General features: G+C 42.6%; 1 protein-coding gene across 1 annotated transcript; it reads right to left on the bottom strand.

The window, feature by feature from the left end:
* Positions 1 to 1,387: 1,387 nt before the first annotated feature.
* Positions 1,388 to 12,338, bottom strand: LOC121783311 (probable transcriptional regulatory protein At2g25830). The gene is made up of 8 exons (XM_042181343.1): positions 12,235 to 12,338; positions 4,394 to 4,514; positions 4,147 to 4,310; positions 3,384 to 3,445; positions 2,849 to 3,005; positions 2,457 to 2,731; positions 2,000 to 2,120; positions 1,388 to 1,831 (listed from the first exon to the last, which is right to left on the bottom strand). Exons 2-8 carry the CDS (start codon positions 4,488 to 4,490, stop codon positions 1,739 to 1,741), a joined length of 969 nt encoding a protein of 322 aa, XP_042037277.1. The 5' UTR covers positions 4,491 to 4,514; positions 12,235 to 12,338; the 3' UTR covers positions 1,388 to 1,738.
* Between the last annotated feature and the right edge of the window lie 456 nt (positions 12,339 to 12,794).

Raw genomic sequence — 12,794 nt, forward strand, 5'->3', positions numbered from 1 at the left:
CATCCATCAGTTTGTAATCTTCCACAAGAAATTGAATACAAGATTTCCATTAATTCTCCGAGAGTTGTTCTTAGCTTTATTCATTTTCATATCGAGTGTTTGTTCTTCTTGTTCCGGAATCGATCTTGTTGTGATAGCAAGATTGAGTCGCGTATTTGTTACCATTACAGGCGGCACCATGACTTTGGATATCATATTTTAAACGTACAAATTCGATTTTGAATCTGTGTGTGTAAAGTTCAACTAAAAAGGTGTTACGCTAGAAATAGTGCGTATGCACCACTGAAATTCAACTATGATCGACTTTTTTACATATTTAGTGGTATCATTGTAGAATTAATGTGGCAAAAAAAATGGACCACATAACTTTTTGATTTCTGACTCAAAATCTATCAGAATCATTACAGTCGATCTATGCATTTTTTTTCAATTTTATTTCTTGTTGAATTTGCATTGCATTTTTTTTCAATTTTATTTCTTGTTGAATTTGCATTCAAATTTTGTCCATTATATTTGAGATTGGATTTGATATATGGAACCTACAGCAAAGATATGATGACTTTTGAGAATGCAGACAAATGAAAAGCCATTCAAAGTGATCAGTTGCACATTATAATGTTGTTGTTTTTAGAGAGAGAGAAATGGGTTTGGTTTTGTCTTCTTTTTCTTTCTTTGGAGCTATGTCCATTATTTTTCTAATATCTTGTCGAATCGATATTGCTATTTTAATTATTTTTGTGTGGTATGAGAGGTACTCACGTATTGACATAATAAAATATTAACGAGATATGTATAGATTTTTGTTTTAAAAATACTCTTATATATGACAACTTGTTCTTGGATTTAAATTTGATGCCTTATGAAACTAATCATCATGGTTTGTAGTTGTAGTCATGATTATAGATTTTAATTCGTAATTCATCACTTTTTTCTCAATTATTTTAATTACATACGTGAAATACTATAATGAGATAAATGGTCCAACATACTTATCAGATTTGTAACACCCTCAATATAAAATCATAAACTAGGCTCTCAATATTTAGGAATTGTGGAATCTTTTGAGTGTAAAATTTATTGCTAAAAACAGCATCTGAAAAAGAAATTGTTTCTAGTTGGTTGTTTGAAAAGTTCTATATTTCACAATCTAAACTATTTGGGCTCTGAATAAATGTTAAAGAAGAAATAAAGTAATAGGGTGACAAAATAAAACGGTGAATTTGTTAATTAGTTGGTTTTAGTCCTCAAATAAAAGAATTATGTAGCTATGGTATTTTAATACTTTCCTAAAGTAGTAGTCGTATTTTTCCTGCCATTTTATATTTTCCAACTCTCAACATAAAAATGAGCCTTTTTCAACTCTCAACACAAAAGGCCCAATTAGTAATTAGATATTCATAGAAAAAGAGATAAATTAGTAAAAATAATAATTAGCTACTATCGTACAACAAAAATTTTGAGTAATGTGAAAAATAAAGATGCAACAAAAATGTTATGCCATTATTTGTTTATTTTATTCTTTTTTTCTCAAATCGGTAAAAATATCACCATGAAATATTGAGCCTTCACTGAATATTCTGGCAGATATAGCAAACTCATCTGGCAACCACCGGAATTTGCACATCGGAGAGAAAACACGACGAGCCCGTAAAACTCACAGCCCCAAAATCTCAGTTTGAATGCTGAGCAGCTGAAGGAGAAGAAAAGGACCAGCTCAAAGATACCTAGAAGGTCAAAATCATTTCTGATCTGTATATACTGCATCGACATCATCCAGCTCGAGCAGTTTGGACGCCAGCTCCTTGTTTAACTCCATAGCCTCATCATCAACCTGCAACCAAGAACGATAAGTACTGTTATCCTACACTGGGATCGGACACTTGAAACTACGAGAAAGAAGTCTTCAGGTCTAGAGCAGCAGAGATATCATAGAGTAGTAATATTAGATGTTGAATGAGGGTTTTATACATTACAAATTTGGAATCCTTTATTGGCATACCTCAACTGGCGTTATGGGAATAAGCTCGAACCCACCATCAGTTTCGAATGCAATTCCTTCCTCGCGTAGTTTTGCCAATATAGCAGCGTAATTCTCCATCGAACTTACAATTTTATAGTGTCTATGACAAAGAAAGCAAGATGGATTAAAATAAATCTCGCAGTATATGCATTGAAAATTAGTAAGTACGATTCAAATGTAATGCACGAGAGAGAGAAAGACACAGACTTGCTTCTTGGGTGAATCTAAAGCGTTGCTACCAGTAAAAGATAAATTATGACTACAAAATAGTGTAGTTTAACAAGATATTGAGCATTTGGTTGTTATCTGTTACTATCAGGAAACAACTATACATACCTAGTGATGTGTAAACAATACTGGGAGGAATGATGGCACATAAAGCAAATATGTAAAGATTGATGATCATAAATTGTATGCAGAGAAAAGTTTCTAAAACCTTTCAGAATCTTCTTCCGAATTATCTACATCCATCCAGGGCTCAATTATGTCCTCCGCACCAGCATCTAAGGCAATAATAAGAAGCTCGTCTTTCTCAACATCAGAAGCCTTTACAGTCGCAACTCTAGCTCGTCTAAACTTGAACATAATCGATCCAGAATCTGCCATCTTTCCACCACAGTCCTTCGCGACCTCCCTAATGGCAGCCACAGATCTAGTTACTTTATCTGTTAACACTTGAACAATCATTCCTACCCCACCATAGCCATAGACCTGTGAGTAAAATTTGTTCATTTGTTATGATTACAAATCTTCCAAAAAAGTGAGTAAGAGATGATTCCGACATGCCTAGAGTGAAAAACAGCTACAGCAAGTAGTACACAAGACCACCTCATAGAATTTCTCAATGTAGGATTCCTGGCCCTTCTCTGAAGCTCTCTTAATGTTGCGATCTAATATATCCCTCGGTATATCAAGCTCCTTTGCTTTCTCAAACAGAGCAGCCAAAGCTGTATTAGATACTGGACTAGCACCACCTTTCTTAACCCTGCAGAATTCACAAAAGAAAATCCATAGTCTAAATTAAAATACTGAAAAGCAAGAATCTTGGAAGTTGTTTGAAAAAGTGCAAAGAGGTATAGAGGAGACGATGCCTATTATGCAAAAGTATGAGGCTGTGATGGCTTGGCTCTTGTACATGGGTTAGAATGGGAGTTACAAGACAGTGAAAACAGTCATGATCAACAACAAACATGAATGAAAATAAATTGGCAAACACTGTGCATGAAATTTGAAATAATGTGCATAAGTAGCTTATGTTAATTTCTAGGTATATGAGTGCTCTTCATAGTTCACTTGAAGTATAGCTGATATGTTATGAAAAGTGCCATATCATGTCGCCCGATAAATGTAGCAACAAACTTACGCAGATACAACTTCCTTCCCAAATCTAGCGTACAGCTTCCCCTTCTTGAGATCATTTTGAGTCTACATTGAAGGAATAGAAAAACAATCATAGAACCAAGTTGTCCTTGATTTTTCAGATATGATATGATACTGAATCAAATCTAAATCAACAGAGATAAACGTTTCTAGATGTCAGTTCCTTCTCCCTCAGTTATCATGCATTGCTACAAAGGGTTTAGGGTTCACATTTAACAGCACTGCCTACTTGATAACTATGATCTCACAAATATCATGCATTGCTACAGAGGGATATTGTAGCAGCGAACATCCACTAAGAATAGCAATCAAAACTCTAATAAGTCTAAGAATCAGCAGCTGCCTTTCTGAAACATGTTTTGTGGTTCACATTTCAGCATTCGAGCAATGATGAGCAGCCAATTCCAATCTAACCGATTCGAATCTCATCACACAATTATGAATATGACCTGCTTCTACATGATAAGGTGAATTATTTTCACAAAGAGTAAAATCTAGTGTTTAAAATATTCAAACCTTAAGTGTTCTCCTTCATTCACAAAGATCCAAAACTTAATCTGGTGAGTAATTGACCATTTCACCTAAATACGCATTTAACTTTTATTTTTCCAGATTAATTGAAGGATAAAAAATCATAACCTAAAAGTCTGTTTGAACGAGCTCTGTGAAATCAATGTGCTTTAATCCCAAATGATAAATTACAAAAATCACATTGCCACACACAATCACAGAGTTAAATTAAATACCTTTCTGCCGGCAATTTTACTCGATCGTCTGCCCATACACAGCGGCGCGCGAGTTGAGATCTTCCTCTCACAGCTTCCATAATTTAGCCCTAAAAACGAAGCCCAATCTCCAGAACACGAGTACCTAGAAATTGACGACAAATTTCTTATCGAATAACCATTTCCTGTGCCATAATAAATTGAATTCGTTAATTAAAATACGACATACGCTGCAAAATCGATATCTAGAAAGCGGAAGGGTTTTAACTGTGAGGACTAAGGGAGCTCAGGGGTTTAACACAAACCCCACTGGAAAATCTGGTGAGTAATGAACCAAAACCCCTGATTGCAGCTGAAGACGACATTTTTTTTCTATATTCAGGTGGAATCTGATGAATCCGCGAATTTCTGATGTTAGTGAATGCAGGAAAATACAGATCACGACACAAAGAATTTACGTGGTTCGATTTACTGAAGTAAATCTACGTCCACGGGAAGAAAAGAGGGCAGAGTTGTATTGCTTGATCTGTTTTCTACAGCTTACAAATACAAACTTGCTATATGGTGTTTTATCTCTAGAGAGCTTAACCCTTTTCTATCTGATCTAAGTTCTATTTATACATTGAACTAAGATCGTGGCTTGCATCACCACTAATGATGGTTGTGGATGTCGTGGAGGTCGTGGAGGTCCTGCATGTAGCGTAGGTCATGGCCTACGATCGTGGCCTGAGCTGACACCACGAGGTAGTGGGTGTGTTGGAAGTTGTGGAAATCCTGTATGGGTCCACTAACTCCTTGTTCGGTCGAATATTGAGACCGAACTGCTTTGGTTGCCGATCTGAGAGTAGAGCTTGATGCCGACCTGAGAGCAGAGCTTGATTGGTTGGCTTTTACCGAGCTGTAGGCTGAGGCCGAACTCTTACTGAGACCGAACTGAACTCTTTAGTCATGCCGGACTGATACTCTTTAGTCATGCCGAACTGATACTCTTTCTTGGGCTTTAGGCTGACGGGCCGTCATTGCTGTTGGGCTTGTTTAGTACGCACCCCATCACTACCCCCCCCGAAGGGCGAAGTGAATCACTTCGGCGAAGTGAGTCACTTCGGCATTCTGGATAAAGGCAAGGGGGAGGCTGATGTCAGGGGACGTGCCTTGCACGTGACTGCATTAAATGCGACAGTAAAATCCGGCCGTTGAATCCTGAAAAGGTGGGATTCGAAACGGTGCGACGATTTTGAAATCTTCGCCGGATCTGATAAATATCTCCTTTCTTCATCATTGAAGCACTTTTGCGACTGCTTCTTCTGCACTCTCTCTTTTTAGCGAAAAAATTTCTCTCCGCTTTCAAGAATCTCTTCAGACTTTCTTCACCTTCAAAAAGTAAGAAAAATGTCTTCTTCTTCTTCTTCGGAGTCGGGTAGCGGTAGGAGAGGCGGTAAGGGGTCTTCTGGCCGGAAAGAGTCCGGGGAGAAGACCGTAGAGTATTTCCATAGTATTTTGAGTAAGGATACTGTGATATCCCTACCCGAAAAATACTTTTTTCCTGGGGGGAAGGCGGTGGTACCTGACGGTGATCATAGGGCTGACTCCCCGCCGGAGGGTTACGCCACCGTGTACGAGGCCTGCTTAGAATGCGGGCTTCGTTTCCCTCTTCCCCCTGCCTTTGTAGAGCTGCTAGATTTTTTTCAACTCCCTTTAGGTCAGGTGACTCCGAACTCTTGGAGGCACTTATCGGCTTTTGCTGCCGAACTGCGTAGGCTAGATAAGGATCTGTCTCTGAGGGCAATCCTTAATTTTTTCCAGTTTAAGAGGAAGGGATCTTGGTTTTACTTGGTCCCTTTACAGCCTTTTAGGGCCTTTTGTAAAACCAAATGGCCGAAATGGCAAAATCGCTTCTTTTTTATAATAGGACCGCGGCTCCTAGTTTTCCCTGGAGAGGGCCGAAGTCCGTTATCCGTCATCCTCGGCCTGAACCGTTGGACGAGCTCGATGGCGAGCTCAATAAGATTCCCATAGTTAGGAAACAATACACGGAGTCTGAGCTCGTCAAGGGCGACGTCGTGTTCGACATCTCGTCTTCGGACGAAGAGGCCGGGGGTGAGGATTTCTCTTTATCTTTATGCTCTACTGCTTTAACGAAGAAAACTAACCTTGTTTTCTTGCTTTTTGGCAGTGTTCATGCTGAATAAGGTTAGCCGCAAATCCTCCGAGCTTAAGGAGCCGGAGAAAGAGAAGGCTACCAGCTCGGCGCCTGATGCCGAGAAGAATCCGAAGAGGCAAAAGACCTCTTCGGGTCCAAAGAAGCCGGAGTCGACTTCAGCAAGTAGGAAGGGGAAGACCCAGAAGCCCCCGAGAGCGCCAGAGAAAGACGTGGTCTTGGCGCCTCCTTCGGAGCATATCTGTGAGCCATTTTTATGGCCCACGGACTTCGCCGAGGTGAATTGTCTTCTTGATTCTTTGGCTTGGCTTCTGTCCTGTATTTTTGGTGCCCTCTGTTGACTTTTTTGCTTATCCATTTTCAGAGGAACGATATGCTCTCCAAGCTCGTCGCCGTCGAACTCTCCAAAGCGTCCAACGACTATGCTGAGATGCAGAGGAAATTGGCGGCTGCTTGTCACCGGGCCGAGCAGGCTGAGGCAAACTTTGAGAAAGCCAGAGCTGCTAGGATTTCGGCCCAGGATGAAGCTCAGTTTGCCAAAAACCAGCTCGTCATCCAGCGAGAGCAGACGAAACGGAGGGATGCTGCCGCCGTGGTTGCCCAAGGAGAGGGTCTCCGTGCTTACACGGAGAAACTCTTTTTGAGCGGCCAGTTCTCGGCCTTTGTCGGTAGTCTGGTAAGGCTAATTACCGATAAGGGCGAGCAGGGGGCCGACGTCGTGCTGCCTCTGTACAGCCGAGAGATAGCAGCTCGGCTTCAGAATCTGCCGCTCCTTGAGGAGCTCGCTTCATCCTCGGTCCTGCTTTCTGCAGACCGAGTCCGGAGTTGTCGAGCTGATCGGGACGAGAACCTGGAGGCTATCTTTGCCTCCGTGGGACCCGTTTTCACCCGCTTCGACTTACAACGGAGAGGGTGAGGCCGAGCCGCTGGAGCAGGAGGTCGGTGATAAGCAGGCCGATCAGGAGGCGCAGCCGATCGGCTACGGTGGCGCCGAGCAGGCTGGGGAGAGCAAGGAGGCAGAGGCTGAAGCTGAAGCAGATAAGGAGAAGGAAGCTGAACCTCACCGAGAAGGCGGAGACGAAGCTAGCGAAGTATGATTTCGTCTCCCTTCTCTTAGTTTAGTTTCTTCCTTTATGTAAAATGGCCTTGAAGCCCTCCTTGTATAGAAAATTTTTTTTCTTATGAATGAAAAAATTCTTCTTTCTGCTCTTGTGTCTTCGTATAGCCTTTCGTACTCTCTTACTCCTGTTGTGGTTTACTACCTGCTCGGTAAGCTGAAATGCCGAACTGACGTAGCTGCTTTGTATTCTTGACTCTCAAGGAGCTGGAGGTACTTCACTGGAAGCGGCTATACTCTTCGGCTTTAGACGAAGCTGAGAAAAGAGCTATAGCTGACCAGATGAAGAATGACGAACTCTTGGCTCGTTCAATGAAGCTGGAGGCCGATAATAGGGACTTAGAGTCCGAAAAGAAGGATCTGGAGGCCGAGCTGAATACCGCCGTGGCTGAGAGGACTGCGTATGAGGATTTCATCAGCAGGCGCGGGGGAATGACCATCTCAGAAGTTCAGGAACGAGTTGACGAACTGTGGGAGGAATATCATGTACTCCGGAGGAACAATGCGCTGGAGAGCTCGGCTTGCCAACAAGTTGTGAAATCATTGCGGCGCTGGGCTTCTCGGTACGACATCGTTCTTTCCCGGCGTCCTCCAATCGAGAGATTCCTTAGGCATTTCCCGCCAACAGATGTTCATACTCCAGCTCAAACCCTTGATTCACTTGCTCAAAACCGTACTCCAAGTCAGCAACGAACTCTGGAACAGCCGGAAACGTCAAGACGAGAACAGGCTGAAGTTCGTAGAGGAGCTGTGATTATGAGTGAGCAAGATCAACAAATGCTTCGTGAAGAGACTCTTCGCCGCCGAGGTGCTAGGGCTTCCCGGGCTCAGAGAAGAGGTGGCAGGTCGATTAGAGCATCTCGTCGACCTGCTTATTCTGCAGCTGCCTGGAACGCCCGAACTCAGCTTCACGAGGATTTTGTGAATAGATGGCTCAACTTTAGCAACCCTGGACAGTAGAATAGTCCTTTGTAATAGCGTAACGCCATCTTGTAGGGTAGCGGAGTTGTGTGCCGAACAAGATTTGAAAAATGAAATTTTGTTTTCGCTTCTAACACTGTATTTACTGCTTAGCGAAAAAATTTCATCGTACTTGTCCTCGGTCTTATGAAGTAAACTTCTTTGACCGGACTTGTCTTTGGTCTGATGAAATAAACATCTTTGACCGGACTCGTCTTTGGTCTGATGAAATAAACATCTTTGACCGGACTCGTCTTTGGTCTGATGAAATAAACATCTTTGACCGGACTCGTCTTTGGTCTGATGAAATAAACATCTTTGACCGGACTCGTCTTTGGTCTGATGAAATAAACATCTTTGACCGGACTCGTCTTTGGTCTGATGAAATAAACATCTTTGACCGGACTCGTCTTTGGTCTGATGAAATAAACATCTTTGACCGGACTCGTCTTTGGTCTGATGAAATAAACATCTTTGACCGGACTCGTCTTTGGTCTGATGAAATAAACATCTTTGACCGGACTCGTCTTTGGTCTGATGAAATAAACATCTTTGATCGGACTCGTCTTTGGTCTGATGAAATAAACATCTTTGACCGGACTCGTCTTTGGTCTGATGAAATAAACATCTTTGACCGGACTCGTCTTTGGTCTGATGACATAAACATCTTTGACCGGACTCGTCTTTGGTCTGATGAAATAAACATCTTTGACCGGACTCGTCTTTGGTCTGATGAAATAAACATCTTTGACCGGACTCGTCTTTGGTCTGATGAAATAAACATCTTTGACCGGACTCGTCTTTGGTCTGATGAAATAAACATCTTTGACCGGACTTGGTTTGTGTTCTAATTTGGTGATTTTTGTCGCCGGGATCGAACTTTCCCTTGTCCTAATTCGGCGAGTTTTATCGCGTGGATCGGACTTTCCCAGTTAACCGAAGTGGTCTTATGCAGTAAACCTCTTTGACTAGACATGGTCGTCCTCGGTCTTATGAGGTAAACTTCTTTGACCGAACTTGGTCGTCCTAATTCGGCGAGGTTTATCGCGTGGATCGGACTTTCCCTTATTGCAGTTCGTTTCAGACGAAGTGCTTATTTCTTAAGCCGAATTGTGGTCTTGTATCTTCCTTAGAAGCTTGGACTTCACAATCGTTGGCTTATTGCAGTTCGTTTCAGACGAACTGCTTGTTTAAGCTGAATTGTGGTCTTGTATCCTCTTCAGAAGCTTTGACTCACAATCGTGGGCTTGTTGCAGCTCGTTTCAGACGGACTGCTTGTTAAGCTGAATTGTGGTCTTGTATCCTCTTTAGAAGCTTTGACTCACAATCGTTGGCTTGTATATGTTCTAAGAAGGGGATCAGCCTTCGAAGAACAAGATTCCTCAGTAACATTTGTAAGAGACGACACGCACATAGACAGACAAAACGCACAGACAAAACGCACAGAGACGAACAAAGACCAAGCAAACCAAAGAAAGCACATTGACCGAACAGGACACAAGACTGACTGACCGGACTGTCTCTTACAAATGGAACTTTTTGAGGTTGGAAACGTACCATGTTCGGGGTACTTGTGCTCCTGACACGTGAGTCGATTTGTAAGACCCTTTGCCGAGGACTTCTGACACCCGATATGGACCTTCCCATGTGGGTTCGAGTTCGCCCAGCTTTTCTGCTCGGCTTACTTCGTTGTTTCTCAAGACGAGATCTCCCACTTGAAATTGCAGCTTCTTCACCCTTTGGTTGTAATACCGGGCTACTTGCTCCTTGTACTTGGCTGCTTTTATGCATGCCAATTCTCTTCTTTCTTCGGCAAGATCTAGCTCGGCTCTCAGTCCGTCCTCGTTCAGTTCTGCTGAGAAATTGAGTTCGGGGACTGGGTACGCCGATCTCAACCGGAATCTCGGCTTCAGTGCCGTACGCCATCGAGTTCGGCTCTGGAGTGACTTCGGTCATTTCGCCTGTCTCTGACTCCGGCTGCTGTGATTGCTATGCTTGATGGTGCCGAGCTGATTGCTCGGCACTTTTTTAAGCGCAATCTGCAAACTCTTGCTCTTTTTTGATCACCTCGGATGACCGCTATCCCTCCTTTAGTGGGGAAGGTGTTCGGCGAGGATGCCTCTGATCGCTATGACCGGGCTTCTTTTTGTCTTCTCTAGATGAGCTGTCTAAAGACCGTTTTCGACGGTCTGCCTCATCGGCACGAGAAAACTGGTCCGCAATGTCCCACATCTCTTGAGCTGTTTGCGGACTGCATTCCACGAGCTTTCTGTAGAGAGCTCCGGGCAGGATTCCATTTTGGAATGCCGAAATGACAAGTAGATCATTGAGATCATCTACTTGTAGGCATTCCTTGTGGAATCTCGTCATAAAGTCGCTGATCTTTTCATCGCGACCTTGACGTATAGAAAGCAGCTGAGCCGAAGTGATTCGGGCTTCCGCTTTCTGAAAGAACCTCCTGTGGAAGGCATCCATTAGATCTCGGTAAGATCTAATGCTTCTTTGGGGGAGGCTATCGAACCACCTTCTTGCGTTCCCGATGAGCAGCTCGGGAAACAGCTTGCACATGTGGACCTCGTTGAGACCCTGGTTCGCCATGTTATATTGATAGCGGCCCAAGAAATCATGAGGATCCACGAGTCCGTCATAGGTTATCGACGGAGTTCGGTAGTTCTGTGGTAGGGGAGTTCGGGTAATATCGTCCGAGAACGGAGTCCTCAATGCTCCGTACGTGGCGAACCCGACATTTCTTCGGTATGGAGGAGATGGAGTTCTCCTGTGATTCCGGTACCGAGGATTCTTTCTCCTGGAAGACATGACACTACTGCGGTAGTGACTGTCTCGTATGGAGGGAGAGGGAGAATCCGCCGTTTTCGTCTCCGGCTGCTTTTGGCTTTTTTGCAGGAAGGTTAAGAATTCCTCCTGCTTTTCAGCCAAAAACAGCTTGACAGCCTCGTTCAAATCGGGCTGCTGGGAAGACTCAGTGGGACGATTTTTGGAGCGGCTTGTTCCTCCGCCATGAGAACTGGTGGTGGATTTATCCCTAGGCTGTTTTCCAGACCTATGGGATGGATTGGCTTCCTCCTGGTTCTCACGGGCAGGAATACGGGTACTCTGCGATCTGGTATGCATTTTTTTGGTGGAAAAAATGGTCAAAAATTCGCTTTATCACAAATTTGGTTCTCTGGTTCCCACAGACGGCGCCAGTGATGAATCCGCGAATTTCTGATGTTAGTGAATGCAGGAAAATACAGATCACGACACAAAGAATTTACGTGGTTCGATTTACTGAAGTAAATCTACGTCCACGGGAAGAAAAGAGGGCAGAGTTGTATTGCTTGATCTGTTTTCTACAGCTTACAAATACAAACTTGCTATATGGTGTTTTATCTCTAGAGAGCTTAACCCTTTTCTATCTGATCTAAGTTCTATTTATACATTGAACTAAGATCGTGGCTTGCATCACCACTAATGATGGTTGTGGATGTCGTGGAGGTCGTGGAGGTCCTGCATGTAGCGTAGGTCATGGCCTACGATCGTGGCCTGAGCTGACACCACGAGGTAGTGGGTGTGTTGGAAGTTGTGGAAATCCTGTATGGGTCCACTAACTCCTTGTTCGGTCGAATATTGAGACCGAACTGCTTTGGTTGCCGATCTGAGAGTAGAGCTTGATGCCGACCTGAGAGCAGAGCTTGATTGGTTGGCTTTTACCGAGCTGTAGGCTGAGGCCGAACTCTTACTGAGACCGAACTGAACTCTTTAGTCATGCCGGACTGATACTCTTTAGTCATGCCGAACTGATACTCTTTCTTGGGCTTTAGGCTGACGGGCCGTCATTGCTGTTGGGCTTGTTTAGTACGCACCCCATCAGAATCAAAGCCAAAAATTCTTATCATTGTGAAAATTCCTGTTCCTGAGCAATCAATTTTTATTCGTAAAACCATTCTGCTTTTTCTTTTTCCTTTTTTTCATTTTTCCATTAATTAGGGCGTATTTAAAGTTATGGTGTCGGTTTATTATATTCCAAAACAAATGATATTCATGAATATTCCGCTACAAAATAAAAATATATGCGATATAAATAGGATATTCTACAATAAAAGTAGCGTAAAATTTATCCCATTTCGAGCATTTAATTGGTGAAAATTTATCCCACCACGATCATTGTACCTCTTTTCAATATTGAGCTGAAAATATTTAGGCTTTGATTAAATCTTAGTATAATAAGTTACTCTCTCTGTTTCATTAGTATTGGAAAAATTGTGGCTTCTTCTGTACATATAATTTTAATTTGTCAAAAGGTTAAGTTTGTAGACTCTGTTACAGCGTCAAGAGATGTATTCAAATTCAATACATAAATCACTAAGAGAGACGCGTAATAAATATTCAAAATAGGTATATAATATAAAAATATAGTATAAAACATAAAACCAA

The sequence above is a fragment of the Salvia splendens genome, chromosome 21 (assembly GCF_004379255.2).
Source record: "Salvia splendens isolate huo1 chromosome 21, SspV2, whole genome shotgun sequence".
NCBI classification, from domain to species: Eukaryota; Viridiplantae; Streptophyta; class Magnoliopsida; order Lamiales; family Lamiaceae; genus Salvia; species Salvia splendens.

Bases quoted from the DNA above. Each gene is read 5' to 3' on its own strand.
- LOC121783311 (XM_042181343.1), bottom strand. From the start codon at position 4,490: ATGTCGTCTTCAGCTGCAATCAGGGGTTTTGGTTCATTACTCACCAGA. The intron at 3,006-3,383 runs GTAAGTTTGTTG...TGAATTCTGCAG, and splicing joins GGGAAGGAAGTTGTATCTGC to GGTTAAGAAAGGTGGTGCTA. The intron at 1,832-1,999 runs GTATGCCAATAA...TCTTGGTTGCAG, and splicing joins TTCCCATAACGCCAGTTGAG to GTTGATGATGAGGCTATGGA.